General features: G+C 34.7%; 2 protein-coding genes and 1 long non-coding RNA gene across 3 annotated transcripts; 1 reads left to right on the forward strand and 2 right to left on the reverse strand.

The window, feature by feature from the left end:
• Window positions 1–1,079, forward strand: LOC113702920 (abscisic acid receptor PYR1-like). Its single transcript, XM_027224101.2, has one exon. The coding sequence runs from the start codon at window positions 115–117 to the stop codon at window positions 814–816; it is 702 nt and encodes a 233-aa protein (XP_027079902.1). The 5' UTR covers window positions 1–114; the 3' UTR covers window positions 817–1,079.
• Window positions 1,080–14,129: 13,050 nt separating this feature from the next.
• Window positions 14,130–16,819, reverse strand: LOC140012946 (uncharacterized). Its single transcript, XR_011819977.1, has 2 exons — window positions 16,389–16,819; window positions 14,130–14,552 (listed from the first exon to the last, which is right to left on the reverse strand). It is a non-coding gene; the product is annotated as an uncharacterized lncRNA (long non-coding RNA).
• LOC113702942 (protein HAIKU1-like) lies at window positions 14,604–16,389 on the reverse strand. The gene has a single exon (XM_072061622.1). The coding sequence runs from the start codon at window positions 15,759–15,761 to the stop codon at window positions 14,739–14,741; it is 1,023 nt and encodes a 340-aa protein (XP_071917723.1). The 5' UTR covers window positions 15,762–16,389; the 3' UTR covers window positions 14,604–14,738.
• Window positions 16,820–18,600: the final 1,781 nt, after the last annotated feature.

Genomic DNA, 18,600 nt, shown 5'->3' on the forward strand with positions numbered 1-18,600 from the left:
TCCGAAGACGCCAACAAATAAACTCCCCCCAATCCCCCTCAGCTCTGTCTGTCTCTCTCTCTCTCTCAGGCCCCCTCTCTCCCTCTCTCTCCTCTTACTTCTCTTTCCCCAGGAATGGACAAGCAAGAAACTGAAGCCTCATCTAGCCAGCACCAAGAAGAAGATCAACAGCAAGAAGCAGCAGAAGCCCTGGAAATAAACACAACCCATCATCTAACAGTCCCACACGGACTAACCCAAGACGAGTTCGACTCACTCAAGCACGTGGTGACCGAGTTCCACAGCTACCGAGTCAACTCAGGTCACTGCTCATCCCTACTAGCGCAGCGCATCCAAGCGCCGCTCCGCTACGTCTGGTCCGTGGTGCGCCGCTTCGACAAACCTCAGACCTATAAACACTTCATCAAGAGCTGCAGCGTCAGAGAAGATTTCAGAATGGCGGTCGGCGACACGAGGGACGTCAACGTCATCTCCGGATTACCGGCTGCAACCAGTACGGAGAGGCTGGATATGCTGGACGACGACCGACACGTCACCGGGTTCAGTATTATTGGCGGCGAACATCGGTTGAGGAACTACAAGTCGGTGACGACTGTCCATGAGTTTGACCGTGACGGGAGGATCTGGACCGTCGTTTTGGAATCGTATATCGTTGACGTGCCGGAGGGGAACACGGAGGAGGACACGCGTCTGTTTGCTGATACGGTTGTGAGGCTGAATCTTCAGAAGTTGGCGTCGGCGACTGAAGCTATGTCACGTGATCATCATCAAACCGGTGGTGGGATCAGTGGTGGTGGAAGTGAGTTGAGGTCATGAGGTGAATGTTTTTGGCCTATGTGAATATTTCTCAAGAATGCCAAGAAAAAGTCCAAGAAGAAATGGAAAAATGAAAATGGGTTGGTTTTTTTTTTTTTTTTAGTTTTCTCCTTTTTTTTCTTCTGTATTTCTCATGTGGGATCTTGAGTTTATTTCTTTTTTATTAGGAAAAAGAAATTTGGAGTTTATGTTTACAAAATTGTAAAACACCTTTTGATTCAATCAAGAATGGAATGATCAATGAACTATGGAACGTGATGGCATTTTAAGATTTTCTTTAGGAGTATAGAAATGTTCTACGTGTTTATTTTGTATAATTTTTAAGACGATTTTTCAGTTGATCTATTTATTTTTTTGGGAAAAAATAATTTGGATTTCTTGAAATTCTCTTAGGTGAATGTACTTGGGATTTTTATTTTTATTTATTCCGGAAAATTTCTGGCCATCAACATACATACTTTTCCATCTTGCAACTAAACTTTTAAAGTTGCTAAGGTTCGCATCGTGAATTACAATATCGTGTGCACATTGTGAATGAATGGACATTAAAGGTAGTCTTAGATAAGAAACCTACTTCATGAGGGGAGTACCTTAGGCTTGAAAGTTATTGTCGAGAATGGGACCATTGAATTCTCACCATGAATTTGTGGAAACAAAGAACCGTTAGGTATTTTGCTAAAAAAAATAAAAATATCTCTTCTGAGCATGAAACAATCAACAACAGGACCATGTATTAATTTTCCAAGTACATTGTCCCTCTCCCTCAAACATTGCTGCTTTGCTTCTTCTTTTTTTTCTTTCTTTTGCCTATTTGTAGCTTTACTCTTTTGACTCTTTGTCGACTTCTCTTGGTAAGCCTACTTGAAACTTTGAGCTTTGGCCGAATCCTAAATGTGGCAGCTACAAGGATGTACACTAGCTACCCTTATCATACATAAGCAACAAAATGCAGGCAATTTTTTTTTTTTTATTTTAGTGTTTAGACTGCTTACTTTTTTTTTTTTTAACCTAAGCCAAATTTTGGGATATATATTACGTTTGCATTAACTAGCATATAATATAGTCCTGTCTAAAATATTACGTGGGCAATTTATGTGCAATCTTGTTGATTTTGGCTACGAAACCTCTGATATAGTAATGTTTAGCAGCATTATGCAAATGGCTTGTGCGACGGCCTATAACTTATTCAGATATTGGATGAGGTTTTCTTGATGGAAGGTAGGACTTCAGGTGGAAGGAGTAAAGATTCTTGCCATATTTATCCGAGTTTACTTGATAAGGATGTTTCTGTTACTACTATATTCTTTCCTGAATTCTCTACAAACAGATATTTACATCCTGAAATTAATAATAGAGCCATGAGTAAAAGAGTCGGTATATATAGGTATCAATAGGGTATCATCTGAAGGAAAACTACGAAGGAATAAGAATCCACTTTTGCTCTGCAAAGCCGAAAGAGGAAAGTGATCCCTAAAGAAAGAAAATCCAACTTAGAACTTAGAAGCCAAAAAGCGAAGTTGGGTTGAAGGATGGCAGTGATAGTTTGGAGGCTTCTGTAAAAGCCAAAAGGTATTGTTGTACTCTCAAAAACACTACTATTAGTGCCTGTCCTGTCCTTGCCCTCATATGTGGTCATGTGCACCTCAGGAAGGAGAAAGTTGACTGGATCATAAGCCAATGGGAATTCAAGAATCTATCTTCAATTGAGGGAATGTGCAAAGTACAATTTTTTTTTCCCTCTAGCAGCATATGATGATATGGTGGTATGTGATGATGATTTGGGGTTGTGTGTGTGTGTGTGTGTGTGAAGTGGCAAAAACGTTGAGTAAGGTGAAGATCAAGAAACCCTAGGGTTTGCGAAGAGCCAAGATTGCTGCTTCTGGCAAGTTCTTAGCAAATCATATATTTCTTCCATTTTAAGGAATACTGCCCAATATGGACTCTCGCATGGTGATCTACTACAATAAATGATTTGGGGTTTTAACTTTTTCCATTCCCTGTTGATTAAATCTCCCTGCAATGCAGACCAAATTTTGTGGTATCTTTTCGTCTAATCAAATGATTCGTAACTTCAGATCATAATCAATTAGACAGCTAATTTGTGATGGCATATTACGTATAATCAAAGCAAGTGTTCAAATTGGTTCACCAAAGAAAAAAAAAACCAAGTGTTCAAATTCGGTGGGGTCAAAAGAGCTGGAGAGATGATGCAATATGGACCGACTGTAGCTCATATGATGGAGGGTTCAGAGGATACAGCAAAAGAAAATTGGTGATCCCCTTTCCCTTTCATAACTCACAGTTTTTTGTATGAGTGTTTCGATAAATGGACTCTGCGAAGACACTTCAAAAGCCGGCAACTTTTGAAGTGCTCCGCAGCACTTAACTACTAAACCCCCCAAACCCCCCCAAGCGATGTGGGAACTTAACCCCACAGGGTGCCCCGCTGCTAAGAGATAAAGACCCCCCAGACTCCCCGAGACAGGTTTTTCCCTTTCATAACTCACAGTTTTTTGTATGAGTGTTTCGATAAATGGACTCTGCGAAGACACTTCAAAAGCCGGCAACTTTTGAAGTGCTCCGCAGCACTGGTGATCCCCTTTCGATAAAAGAAAATTGGTGATCACATGTGAATATCACTGAAAAAATCATCGTATAGGCTGGCAATGTTTGTCCCTAGGCTGTATAATTATGTAGTCATATTTAAGTCGGTTGAACTGCCATTTGTTTGGTCATCTATTCTATGTTAGAATAGTTTGCGCATTACGCGAATCACAATGAAAGGGCAACTCTTATTGGAAATAGTTTGTGCATCCAACGTACAATTTTCATATAATTGGAAAAAAAATCCTTAGTTCAAAGACCTTCAACTTAAATTTTAGCCATTCTAAATTGAATGGCTTGCTAGATCTCCTGGTCAGTGAAAAGAGAAATGTTAGGGAGAAAACTTCAAAGAGTACACTAAAGAAGTCCAATATACCAATTGGAATACAGGCTTGAACACAAAATTTAAGTTACATTTATATATGAAACGCCTTTTCTTTCTCTTTCAAACCAATTTGCGACAATTAACCATACTCATGGACCTGACAAACACGATAATGTGTTTGTGTTAATTTATTCCTAATATACAAGGTATTAGTTATAATGTCAGTTTGTTGCTTTCTGAATTTGTGTTTTGGAAAATAGAAGAGAATCAATTCTAAATATTGTTCAGAAAACAAATTATGCAAGAAGTGAAACTGCGAAGTATGGTGCGTTAGCTAGTTATTCCTCGTTCAGTTTTATGGGAATAAAAGATACAACAATCTATAAGAAATTTAGACGACTCATCAGATAAATGTAAGTCACAAAAAACTCTTTTTATGACATGAAGCAATAAGTTGGTTTTAAGTAACGAAATATATGGTCTTAAGTCACAAATAATATATGTAACATTAGTTTACAAGTTACAATTGATCCTGTGACTTGTAAATGAAGGTCACTATTTATACAGTCATAATTCATCTTTCAAGTCACAAGATCAATTATGACTATATAATCGATGACCCTCATTTACAAGTCACGAAATTAATTATGACTCATAAATGAATGTCATTTCTATTATTAGTAACTTAAGAACTATACTTTTTGTGACTATCACCAATTTTATGTCATAAGAAATATGTTTTTTGCGACTTGCAACTTTTTGACAAATCACAAAAAGTCTAAATTTCTTGTAGTGATTCAATTTTTAGACCCGACGTAAAAGATTCACAGTCTTTTCTTTCTTCTTTTTTCTCCCAATAGTAATTTTGTTGTACATATACTCATTTGGAATTTAGAGCTTATTAGGTCCTAAAGTCACATTCCCGTAGCTCATAATTTTTCGAGGCCAGGTCTTAGTGTTTAATTACTTACCTGCTTATACTTCCTGTATTAATTTGGCCGCAGATGATGCTGGCTGATATAAACAAATGCAAAAATATTTTGACTTTTCAAAAGTCGCTTGAATTCAGAAAGAAATGCTAGCACTAATAACAATTTAGTGCACTTTTTGGGAAGTGGATTTTGTTCCTCCACTTCTATGGGCGACTGAAAATAGGAGCATATTTTCCGATGACCATTACAATTTTTTGTTTTTCTCTCTCTCTCTCTCAAAACTGGCCATCTACTCTCTACCTTATGTTTAAAAAAATTGTTCTTTAGTTGATTATGAATTTTAATTTTTTATTTATTAAAAAATCTATAATTTGAGTACAAAAATAAAAGAGCACGTCAAAAAAAAATTGATTGTTCAACATTAGAATCTATAATCAGTTAAAATAATCACCAGAAAACTGAGGCATTATCTTTCCATGGAAAAGCCAAGCTCGAATATGTGCATGCATATACAGAACTTGAGGATGGTAATGAAGTATCATTTTCTTGAGCAGGAATGGATGAAGAAGATATGGTGGTGGGGGCAATTCCTTCTTCAACAACAGCTTTTCATATAAAGGTGTATGCTGTTAATTAGTTATGGATAGTGAAAAACAGAACTTCAGTACTGCATTAAGTATATCCCCACAGCTCCTGAGCACTTGCTATGTCAAACCATTTTCTTGAATATTCTATTGATTCATGGATTGGATGGATGTGTCCTACATTTTTGTAGTACATGGAAGATGTATGTATGTATGTATGTATATGATTATGTGAAATTTTAATTATACATCTAATATATGTTAGTTTTGGTATGATAGAGAAAAAGATAGAAGTATTTCAATTATGGAATACTTTAGGGTTTAATAACACTTTTCTCCCATGAACTCTTGAAATGTTTATCACAATACGTTCCCGAAACCAAAAAAGATGCACTTTGCCCTTGAATTGACAGTGATTATACTTTCTAACAGCTTTGAAAAAAATATTAATAAAAATTTTAATTTTGTTTTCAAAAATCAGAAATTATTTCCCCTCTAAATTTTAAAAAATAGTTTCATTTAATCCCAAAATTTAGTAACTAGTTTCTTCCTATTTTGAATTCATATTTGACTTGACATGCAATAATTGATAATTTAGTTTAAAGAAATTAAGTATAATGATAATTAATTCCCTAACCTGTTTCCTTTGGGTGCAGAGGAATGTCTAATATTTTGTTCAGTAACAACTGCAATTACCAAACTCATTTTTCTTTGTGTTGACAAACAAGGAGTCATCTTGATTATGAATGCATATGCTTCGACGCAAAAATCATTTTGATCAGCTGGTGCATCAGGACGCTTGATTTAGTGCCACATTTTACACCTTCGCCATTGTATCCTTTATGTAATTTCCAAAGTAGTATTATTTTTTCTAGTTGACACGACGAAGACAAAAGTATTTAGTCATTACCTTAACTTTCTTTGGCATATTTAAATATCTAATAGTTTGACTTTTCTAAGATAGGTAAAGTGCATATTTTCCTAATCCGGCAGAAAGTGTTACTACCATCTAGAAGTGTCAAAATGGGTGATTTAGACCGGTATAGACGGATCATAATTGAATGATGGGTATAAATAAGTCAATCATCTAGAGGTGCCAACCGATTTATACCCATTTAATAATGGATCAATTCATTTATATCCATTTAATTAATGAGTATGATTATACCCAATTGTCATTTCGTGACCTGCTTGAAATTCTACTTTTTTAAATTTTTTTTTGCATTTTTTGTCAAATAAAATATCGTTATTTGACAAAAAATAACGATATTTTATTTGATAAAAAATAATGATATTTTATTATGACTAAATTATTAAAAAAAATCAAATTTATCCCCTTAATATTCATCAAAAATTGAATTTAAATATGTAATTATTTTTAAATAGATATAAATGGGTGAGGTATTTTCAAGGAAAGTAATAGCCTGATTGGATTGTATTTTCTGGAGAGTTTTTTTAAATAAAAAAAAAACTACTATAGCATTTTGAGAGTATGATATAATTGAGATTTAAAAAAAATGTGATTGTAAATTGTGTTGACGGAATATTCACAAAAAAAAAGAGAAAAAAAAAAAGATTTCTCCAAGAAGTGGCAATCCAAGTAAGGCCATGATCTAAACCTAAAGCTTAGTGATTTGCACGTCCTTGTAACTTTGATTTTCTCTTTAATGTGACATCAAATGCCGAAATCTAGCTAAGGTGATGAGGTTTTCAAATCTTCATAGCAAAAGAGATGAGACAGCTGATTATGGTGAAACATACTCCTATGTGTATGTGCATCATGCACATTAAAGTCCATCCATGCATTGATGGAACCCTGGACTCTAATTCTGATCACACATTGGAGGAGGAAGACGACCACGTGAGAAGCACTAACTAGTCAGCAGTAACCACATAACATAATGACAAGCAAGTCCGAAGAAAGTGATGGCCCCATTTCGGGTAGGCCAGAAGGCGTTTTAGTGCTGATGCAACTTTTTAGTGCTGATGCAACTTGCCAACTTGACAATTTAAGATTACTGTTCAATACTCATTCACACCTCCATCAGCCTGCGCGTGCAGTTAACTCTCTACAGACATTCTAAATTCTAATGGAGGGATGTAGGAGAATTTGTTAATAGTAGTATAATTTGTATGCATTAATCTATCACAAATCCTGTTTTATGTATCACAACAAAATGAAGAAAAGAAAAAGAGTAGTAACAAATTTTCATTTACTGATTAACTTACGGATATGAAATATTGCATTTATTTTCTTATTTTTCAATTCAGATAGTCATCTTTTTATAAATTTAATATTCTTCAGTATCTTTTTAACTATCTTTTATTTTTTAAGTCACTTTTTGTACCATATGATTACAATCAAGAAAAAAATTCTTGTTTATTCTAATACTTTTTGTAATGTGACATGTAGATTAAAAAAGTAATTAGTAAAACAAAAACATGATAAAATACAAAAATCTGAAATTTTTGCTAAATAATATTTGGCTTGCATTATCAACACATATTTTAACCAACATTTTTATATTTTTAATCATTTTTTTATAACAAATTTTTCATTTACTGTTTAACTTACGGATATGAAATATTGCACTTATTTTCTTATTTTTCAATTCAGATAGTCATCTTTTTATAAATTTAATATTCTTCAGTATCTTTTTAACTATTTTTTATTTTTTAAGTCACTTTTTGTACCATATGATTACAATCAAGAAAAAAATTCTTGTTTATTCTAATACTTTTTGTAATGTGACATATAGATTAAAAAAGTAATTAGTAAAACAAAAACATGATAAAATACAGAAATCTGAAATTTTTTCTAAATAATATTTGGCTTGCATTATCAACACATTTTTTAACCAATTTTTTTATATTTTTAATTATTTTTTTTCATACACATCATATTATAAAAAATATTATAATATTTATTTTAATTAATATCTCAAATAATATTCTATCCAAACACTACATAACAAAATGCACCGAAAAACCTCCTTATTATTGATGGGGTCGGTGCGCGTTGAGGTTATGAAGCTATTCGATAATCTACAATAGGCTAGGCTGTCAAAGAATCTTTGCCTCGTTTGATTTTACGTCAATTCACATAGTATTAAGTGCTTGCTTGTGGGACGGAATCAAAAACTGGTGGCCATGAGAAAAGCGAAGCCAAGGGACAAGGAGGGTTAACCAAAATTTAATTAACGAATTTATGGATGAGAAAAGTCGTTGCATTTGTCCAATCCCATCCTTCAGTTTTGCTTGATGAATGTTGAAAACCACTACTTGGCAGTCTTTCTTCATGACAAGAATTCATCCTTTTCGCATCTTTTCATGGCTTGTCATATTGACCTCTTGCTTGGCGGAAATCTTTTAATCTTTTGATACAAGTATAGAAAAGATTAGGGGACAAAGTATATTCTTCGTGGCCTAAGCTTTAATTCTTCATGGCCACCCATAGATATTCGGTGCCAATATTGAGAATAGAGACGCAAACGAATCGACTCAAAATTTACTCACTCTAGTTTTAGTTTGCTTAAGTTCAATTGAATTTTCTTTAATGAAATCCATTCAAGCTTTTAATCGAGGTTATGTGATATAAATGTTGTTTTATATAATTTTAAATATTATATACAATAGACATGTAACACTATTAAATATAACAAATTCATCAAAGAACTATATCGATCAATCTATAAAAGTTAAGTAATAAATTTGGTGTATTATAACAATTAAGAAATCACAAGAAAAGGGCAAATTTGGAATAAAATTGTATTCCCTCTCACAAAATGAGTTTTTTAATATTATATTTTGAAGTGGATTTCAAATGTTACAAAAAAAAAAAAGTTTTTAAGCAAAGAAGTCAAGTGAGATTTTTTAAAGTTTGAGAGTACTAAGTGATATTTTCAAAAACTTCAAAGGAGGCTTCTGAAATTATCCCTTGAATATAATAAATCCATATGTGTATGTATATATATATATATATATATATAAAGTTTGATTTAACTCAAAGAACTTTTCAGAACTCAGGTGTAAAACTCGAATTCAAATTCATTAAACTATTCAAATTCGACTTGAATTCGAATTTGAGATCAAATCTTTGAGTTCAAGATCAAAATCTCTTCAAGCAAACATGTAAACACAATTTGATTCAGCTCGACTCATTTATATTCTGAAATTGACTACACATTATGGCTCAACGTTAGACCACATCCGTTTGGCGCAATATACACGGTTAAACACAGATTTTAAAAATGGAACAGTATTAAAATTTCAAACTTGACGCTGTTGACAGTCTAAATTTGGACAGCGTTAGTCCAACCAGTATGAACCGTTGACCGCCGTAGTGATTGCAGTTGGCACTCAATTCCTAATCTATCTTGTTCACTTTCTGAAAAAAGAAATAATTTATGCTTTTTGTTTTTTTCCAATCCCCTTTTAGGGTCCAAGTTGTAAAGTAGCCTTTTTCGTTTTGCCAATGCAGAGCTGGCTTTCCAGTGGGGATGTATCACCATTGCTGATAAGGCCGGTCCTAGCTAGCAGGTGACGGTGGACAGGTCGAACAATTAATTCAATTCAAGAAGGCAAATTTGCTTATTTTTTTAAGGAAAAAAAATTAGCACTTAAACTTTTATTCTGACATTTAAGCCAATTTTTAGGAAAAATTCAGTTAGATAGAAAAAAAAAAATTTTTTGGGAGGGCACCAATAGAGGAGGGATAATAGAAACTAGCCATGTCCTTCAAATTAAATAAACCATTATCTCCATTTATTCCACAATTGAGCCATTCTTAATGAGCAATCTAATATAAAGAAATTAGAGGCATAACCAATTATTAGCCCAAAGATTTCACGGCCAGACCAATTGTGGGGATATCAATCATAGAGAAAAAAAATCACACTTGCACACAGAAAATGCTTTTCTTACGTTCCCTTCTTCTCACGTACCACCTAACTCATCCCTCCACTCATTTGGATGTTCACAGAGGCTAATTGTGCGCTTGTGATTTTTTTTTATTATTATTATATCACAAAATTTATTCAGATTATGGTCTTCTCAGATAAATGATTCATTGTGCCCCAATGCGTTGTAGGTCTAGTTGTTATCCACTGAAAAAGATCCAATTGGAATAACTGGCAACTCATTTCCACAAGTACCTAAATTGGATTTAGCTGGACTTTGGCTAAGAGGACCAAATTGGCTAAAAGAAACACTAAATTCCTTTTAAAATTTTAATTACCAAAAAAAAATGGTTGAAGGACCACAAGTCACAAGAAGTGATTTTCCGGCACCCAAAAAGTCTATCTGCTTTTATGGTTCTGTGTCAGGTAGAAACCAATGGTCATCCAGAGAGAAAAGTTGCACGCTTGCATGGATACTTATCCATATATATGAAGCCAGAAAATGAAAGGAAAGCACGAGAAAATGTATGGGTCCTCCTCGCACTGGTGATATTTTGACTTCACAAGAGTTTAAGCTTGTTCATAGAAAAGTAGGGAGGCAAAAATAAGCAGAAGGGAGGGTTGAACACTGTAATCACACATGGGGGTTCCATTCAGCCGTGACAGCAGGGGGAGGAGCCACGTTCCTCTCAGCTTCGATTTATTTGTGCTCTAAAATAACCTATCTGTAAAATTTAAGATTAGTTTTGGTATTGTCCTACTCTTGCCCCTCTGAATTTTGATATTATTCCTTTTAGCCCTACATTTGCACCCCAAAATTGTTTAAGTTTTTTGGAGCTGTCTTCACTATTTTTACAATGGAATGGTGATGTAAAATATGTCAGACGATGTTGTTTTTACTTTCTTTCTCATAAATCTTATGTATTAATCTCCTATACACTGATAGTGTATACATTTTCACCATTAGATGCATGATACATAATCCGAATTTGAATTTGAATTTGAAACTCAAATTTTACATATGTGCCGTATATCCAATCGTGATAGTGTATATATCATCAGTGTACATAAGATTTACTTAAATTTTATTTACTCAACATTACATATATCTAATCTAACCATATGAATTACATGATAACCAAACATTTATTTGATAATTTAATTATATACATGTTATGCGCCTACTATTGGTTTCCTTTTTCTACCATTTCATGTTAATATTAAATGGCTGCTCAAAGGGCAATTGTATTTTAAGAGTCTCAATAATACCACCTAATGTAGTTTAAAGAACATAAACTCAAAATGCAATTTATTAGAGGCATCCTGATAATTACTCAAGGTATCATTTAAGAGTTAATGAATGAATTTATCCCTCAAGATTTAGTTGCTAAGGCTGAGGTTTCATGAATTAAAAGTCTTGGATTCAAATCTCCCGGTTACCTATTGAAAAAAAAAAAATTTACCCCTCAAGGTTGAGGCTAGTCCTGAAGCGTATGTTGCACTGTAAAAAAGGTTAAACGCAAGTTGAGGTCCATATTCAAATCTCCCTTCTCCTCCTCCTCGCTTTTTAAATCTCATCTCTCTCATACTATTATATATACATATATATATATATATATATAGGGTTAAATTCCCTAGATACCCCCAAATTATTAACCAAGTTGCAAAACAGCAAAGGCATAAAGTTTGACATCAACATCCTTGTATTTTGTGCTTCATTTTTCAACTTGTTGGTTGAGAGATACATTCATGTTGAACAAACAAGAAAAAAACAAGAGCCATTTTGATATTTTCAATGAGAGGCATGGTGATTCGGTTTACCAACGTCAAAGAATGCCAAAAAGTAGCAGTAGTAGCAGCAACAATATTGCCAACCATTGCTCAAAAAAAAAAAAGAAAAAACATGGGCAGTTGGCTCTAAGCAGTAAGCAGCACAGATTGATTGTAGACCTCAAACTTTCTCTGCCCTAAGACCCAAAGTTGCATTCAGCTTTTAACTGTCTGGAAGAGAAAACATAAATGGAATTTACAGATTACCAAGGCAAGTAAATTTTTTCATTTCCAAATATTTTTCAGGGTTCAACAGAGAAAGACTTGGCCATTTCTTGCGCAAGAGGGACAACGCAAGTTTCGGCCATGACACCTAATGGCCCATGAGTACCATTTTGGGCTCTTTGTACTCAAGGCATGGAAAAGTCCAAGGTCATCTTTCTCCCCAATCTTTTGAGGGAGTTTAATTTCAGCGAAAATCAACCTACCAAGAATTCAAGATTCTAGGTGATCGGTGATGAATTTCGAAATTTGATCAATTTCTTTAATTTTCTTTTCTTTACATTGGTGTGGGCTGGATGTCTTTAGCTTTTCAACTGCAGAAAGAATGAATTTTAGCCAAGTTTTAGACTTGCTTGAGGGTTGGCCAGGATGAATTTCTAGATTACTGCATTGAATTACTCATTCAGTTATTAACAAGCTTGTCAATCTAACAGGACTTCTTTCTAGTTCCTATCCCCCCCGCCCCCAACCAAAAAAAAGAAAAAAGAATTGGTTTCTCTTTTTTCCTTTGATTAAAATTGTCTAATGCATGAACACCATAATGTATGCAATATATAAATTTCATCTCGTTTCTCACCAAGACCACACCACTCTGTAAATGCTACAGATTAAATTGTTAAGAATGAAATTTCATAAGCTTGTAACTACTTGTAAAAGTCAGTTGATGCTAGACGACACATGATACATAGATTAACTTTTTATGTACTGACAATACAGTGATTGTAATCTTTTTACACTGAAAATTTTAGATATATGTCGCATATGCATCATTTGAATCTCAAATTTAAATTCATATTATGTAACATGATCTATATATTTCTTTGCGACAACATGAAGACGTCAATCCTCGGAACCCAACATAAATTTCAGCGCCGAACATTACATTCAGATTACCATTCTTCTTCTTGAAAACCAAGGACAATTCTTTGACGTCCATAAAAGGAAAGAAATGCTGATCAGAGTCTTACAATTTACGGATTGAATTTTGGATTATAAGCGATGGTTATGGTCAAAGTCATCCAACTTTTGGCAAGGTTCCAAGAAAGTTGTCATCAAAATAGCGACATTGCAGTACGAAAATTAATCCACACCCACTTGCCAATAGAAGCCAAAAAAAAGCCATCCAATCGGCTAATAGTCTAATAAGTACCAATACCCTCTTTGGTCTTCCAATGTGCTTTATAAGTCACAATAACGCGTGGACCAGCTGCTGTTTGGCCATTTCTGCCTGACTTACCAGGCCAACATTCAATTTACACCAGTAAACCAAATTTTCAAAAAGTAAACCATGCAGAGAAAGAAAAGCTCTACCTTGACATGATCAACCAAAAGAAAAAATGAGAGACATTTTGGTTTACATTTGAGCTCAGCAACACAAGTTCTAAGAACAGACATTTATTATGGGCATGATTGGATATGTGCCATAAAAGGCCATTGCCAGGACAAAGATTAAAAACAGTCAAAAAGCAACTATCAACACATGGTAGAGATAATGCAGAATGCTAAAGGGAGGGCCTTACCTAGTTTAGTGTTTCATCAGTTTTAGAAAGGGCAGTAATGCTAATGATCTGTACTATAACCATTATTGGAGCAGGATCATTGAAAAATGGGATATGAAAATTCAGAGAGGAAGGAGCTGAGTCACTAGAAATTCAAGAGAAGGTCTACGTTCCTCATAAACTAAGCATCAGGTGAGAAGGGTATACCAATTCCATAATAGTATGTCCACAGAAAAGGATACAAACTATAGGCATCATCATTCTCATCCTCAAACAACTATAAAAGTACCAAAACATCAGTAAATCCCCTAAATGGAGTGATTAAAGTTCAATACACATAATGCACCAGAAAATTTCAAAACTTAGAAGAAATATGAGTATAAAAAGATATAAGAAATGCTATAAGAGACGCTATCATAAACTTAAAAAGAGGATAGCATTTTTATACACAGGGATGACAGTACAAAGGTCAGAAGCATAATTTTAACAGCAAAGCAAAGAATATTTCTAGCACCGAGTATAGGATCCAAATGTTGAGCAGTGAGTACAATAAGTAGAGCATGAGAACCTTAAGAATTCAATCAAGAGGTTTCTAACTGAAGAATAATTAAATTCATTGTCATAGTGTGCTTAAGGAAAAACACTTACAGGAACGCCCCGCCCCCGCCCCGCCCAAAAAAAAAAATCTGCAGCTAGCCTACATATAAAATTTTACTTGTCTGTAATCCTACCTCCTTAAATGTTACATTTCTTCTCTGCATCAGTTGCTGATCTTCACTACGTCACCTAAATCTAAAACTTGATTGGCAATAAACAGGCTGCAGTTGTTGCACAATCTACCTCTGAGAAGAGAACCTGAAATGAGTATTGATAAAACAAAGGGAAAGACTACATACTTCCAAGGATATCTTGCATTGAAATAATTGCTACATTTCACAGCAGACGCTAAAATACAAAGGGATCAGTCAACAAGGTCATGGCAAAACCTATGTAGAACCCCAGAAAAGTCAGTAGCTTTCTTTCCTATATTATTGATCCCTCCATCTTGGACTTGGGATCGCGAAAAATCCAGATGGGGACAAAGGAAACCCATAACCAGGAGATGGAGGCACTTGAGGCCCAGGGCCTAGTATCCCTGACTGAGCCATGGGAGAAAACGAGAAATTAGGAGTCATTGGAGGAGGGTGCTGAAAACCAGGAGAAAGCAATGGATACGGTGATCTAGGAGAAAACAAATTTAAGAAACCAGTTGGCGATGGCAAAAGAAACTGAGAAGTTGGGGAAGGCAAAAGTGGAGGCGGACCATTTGTTCGGGGTGAAGGAAGAGAGGGTGGAGGACCATTCATCCTAGGAGATGGAAAAGGTGGAGGACCATTCATCCGAGGAGATGGAAGTGGTGGAGGCATGTTCATTCTTGGAGATGGGAGAGGCAGCATATGCGGATTAGGAAGTAAGCCAGAAGCAGATGGCTGAGCTTGATTTGGACCAAGACCTTGAGGTATTGACTGGGGAAAAGGTTGCCTTGGCCCTGAATCTATGATTGAATTTTGAAGGTATCGCATGTAAACTGATATAGGAGACTCAACTGTGTTTGGCCAAGCATCACCAGGAGTGAAGGGTGGCAACATAGTTGGTGACGGTTGGCCATACTGGGGAAGAGGAGGTCTTGTGAAGTTGTTGTATGGAACACTGGCTGGAGGCTGTGCGGGAGCTGGCACTGGTACAGGAGGCTGCATCACCATAGGAGGTCGATTTATTGGTGTCAAGGGCGGTGGCCGAATCTTCTGCAACCGCATACTTGCAGGCTTGGGGGGATTTTGGGGAGGCCTAGGTGCAGATGGTTCTTGATTATGCAAAGGTGAACCAGTTAACTGTTGCACCATGTTCCGAAAATCATTTTTATTAATATTATACACCTGAGGCTGAGGTTGCTGCCTGGCAGTATTAGTAAAATTGGGTTGGTGCATTGGACTCTTCTTTATGTTCTTCCCTATCTTGTTCACACCCAAATGATCCGTATGCCGATTCATCTGCCTATTGGTATTATCCATATCAACACCTCGAACCGACCAACAAATACAGAATGGTGCAAGCTCAAATTTCTTTTCTTCTTCAGCTAGTGAATCCAACAACTACCATCTCAAGCATCAAAACAACACCTGATGCTCGAACCAAAGCAAAACTTAAAACTTATGTGTCTCTATAAACTCTCCACAATCTTCAGATCCTTTCAGAGTATTTCAAGAAATTCTCAAAATTTCAACTGCAAGCAAAACCAATTTCAGGACGAGAACAGCACCAAATTCAAGTAAAAAGCATAACCCTTTACCATAAACTCTTGAATCCAACTAAAAACCAGATCAATTTAGCTCCAATACGCCAAAAACCGAGCACTTTTACCAAATTCACAAGCAAAAGAGCAACAAATCTCAGCAAATATCGAACTTTTCACAAAAAAGTAACTCAAACCCCAAAAACCCTTCTCTCTCCGGATTTAAAAAAAGAAGTGGCAACATACACCAATTAATTTCACTTTTCAATCCCCCAGATTCAGACAACCACCTTTTTTCTGTCTTATCCAATCAAGATTCCAATTTCCTTTCTACTTCACAAAAGAGCAAATAAATGCTAACAGAGATGAAAGATGATGAATATGATAAGGAGATGGAGAACTTTACGCCTGGACAAGGGGGTCAGAAGAGGGATATGCGCTGTGGGATTTTGCTTGCTAGACAGATGACGATTCTTGAATTGCTGCTTTTTCCTTTCTTTTCTCTTCTTTTCCTTCCATTTCCTTTCCCCTGAATTTTCTCCTTCAATCTCAGGAAACTTCTGAAGAAGCCCTTTTTCTGGAAATGAAAATAAAAGAAAACCCTAAAGCTAAAAGCGCAGAGCAGCGGCTAAGCTTTTCGGATGTTGGACTTTGCGGTGGTAAGGGAGGAGAGCAATGTCGTTGGTCAATTGAGGAAATGATAGTGAAAAGGAGTTAATAATAGTAGAAAACACAAAAATGTTTTTAAGTGGTTTTTTCTCACAACTTTTCGGTTTGGGCAGTGGACGTCGCTTTGAACTGGAGTGACGCCACCATTATCTCATGTTTCACACTAACACACACAGTGAAAGTTATACAGCCAGCAAGTCTACCAGGTCGGCTTGAGATTAGAGTCTGGAAATATAATAGTTTTACACGTTTGAAGAAATATGGAATCGGATCTAAGGGAATAAGCAAAGGCACGAAAATGTAAGTCAAAACTCAAACTCTCGATAGATTTTGGTATTCAATAGGTATCCATGGTAACACATTAAAGTAAAAATATATAAAATTTAAAAATAATATAAATACTATCCAATTTTTATTTTCAAGGAGTTAAATACAATACTATGAGCTCAATTTTTATCGATCACTTCTGCTTATTATTAAAGTTTTAACCATATTCACATCCAATTTTTCATTTATTTGCACACGAAATCATTAATATTATTACCCCTTTTTCCTATATTCTCCCCCTTCACACCACTTTTCCACTCCACAACCCCCTTTTTTTCTCGATGCTTCCCTTACTTTCAACTATTCTCTCCCTCACCTTCTTAATCCAACTTTTTCACATCCCTATAACCCTTTCTTGTTCTCCCAAATTCTACTTTTGTTTTGCTCTGTCTTGTGTCCATCCAATTATTCTATTTTTTACCCAATTTTGTAGGCTACTTGTCTCCTATCCTACTATTATTTTCATCTATTTATAGCTGTAATTGGTAACTCGTTGACTTGATTTGCCCATCAACAAATAAGCTTTGGTATGTAATTTATTTAGACATAGATCCAAACTCAATCATGAGTGGGTAAATCTAATTGCTCCAATAACTATATTCTAATTTTCGTAAAGACATATTTATCGTTTTTCCTATTCTTAATTTCTATTCTTTTTTTAATTTTATCCTATTCCTCCTTTCCTTTCATAAAAGTCAAATAAATTATTTTTACATTCTTGAAGAGTGACAGAATTTGAAAATTATTATGATCACCATTTTATGTTCCTCTGTGCAATTTTTCATATTTTTTCTCTTTATTTTTGAGTAAAAATTGATTTACTAATTTGATATGTTGTTATTTTTTAAATGCAATGATATACTATTTTGTTGCCAAACAAAACATGGAAAAAATTAAATAAAATTTAATAGTGGGTCCATTCAAAATGATTTAGTTATATAGCAGTGAATAATTATGGAAATGTGGTAATATGACAAAATAAATGGGATATTCTATGGAGAAGAAAAGTGATAGAGATATAATATGTTGATTGTTTTAAAAATGAGTATAGTCAAATCATCCCTTATAATTTGGCTTGACAAATGAATCTTCTTTTTTTTTTTTGATAGAAAAATCATTTCATTCAAACAAATCTGCACTAATGGCAGAAAATACATCAAACAAACATGACACAGATACATATAGATCTGAAATCAATAGATATAACATATCTAAGAAAACAATACAAATAAAGATAAAATTGATACTCCTATATATCTTTCATTCGGATAAATCGCTATAGCCCAATACATTAGTGTATAACTGCTAACAATTAGATCTATTTAAAACTGGTTTAAGTCAAAAGAGAAATTTAAATCTGACAATAATGGAGAAATTGCAGATATGAGAAACTAGATTCTAAATTTACAAAATTTCAAATTTCATAAAGATAAAAACCTAAAGAACTCTCACAAGAAAAAACCCAGAAGAGAATAAAATTCTCACTAAAACAATCTAGAAGAGAAAAACTCTCACTTGGAGATCCTAGGAAAGAATAACCTCTCATTAGGAAATCCTAAGAGAGAATTTATTCAAATAAGAGAAACTAAAAACTACAAGGAGTACTTCATCCCAAGGAAAAA

This window comes from Coffea arabica, chromosome 8e, assembly GCF_036785885.1.
Source record: "Coffea arabica cultivar ET-39 chromosome 8e, Coffea Arabica ET-39 HiFi, whole genome shotgun sequence".
NCBI lineage: Eukaryota > Viridiplantae > Streptophyta > Magnoliopsida > Gentianales > Rubiaceae > Coffea > Coffea arabica.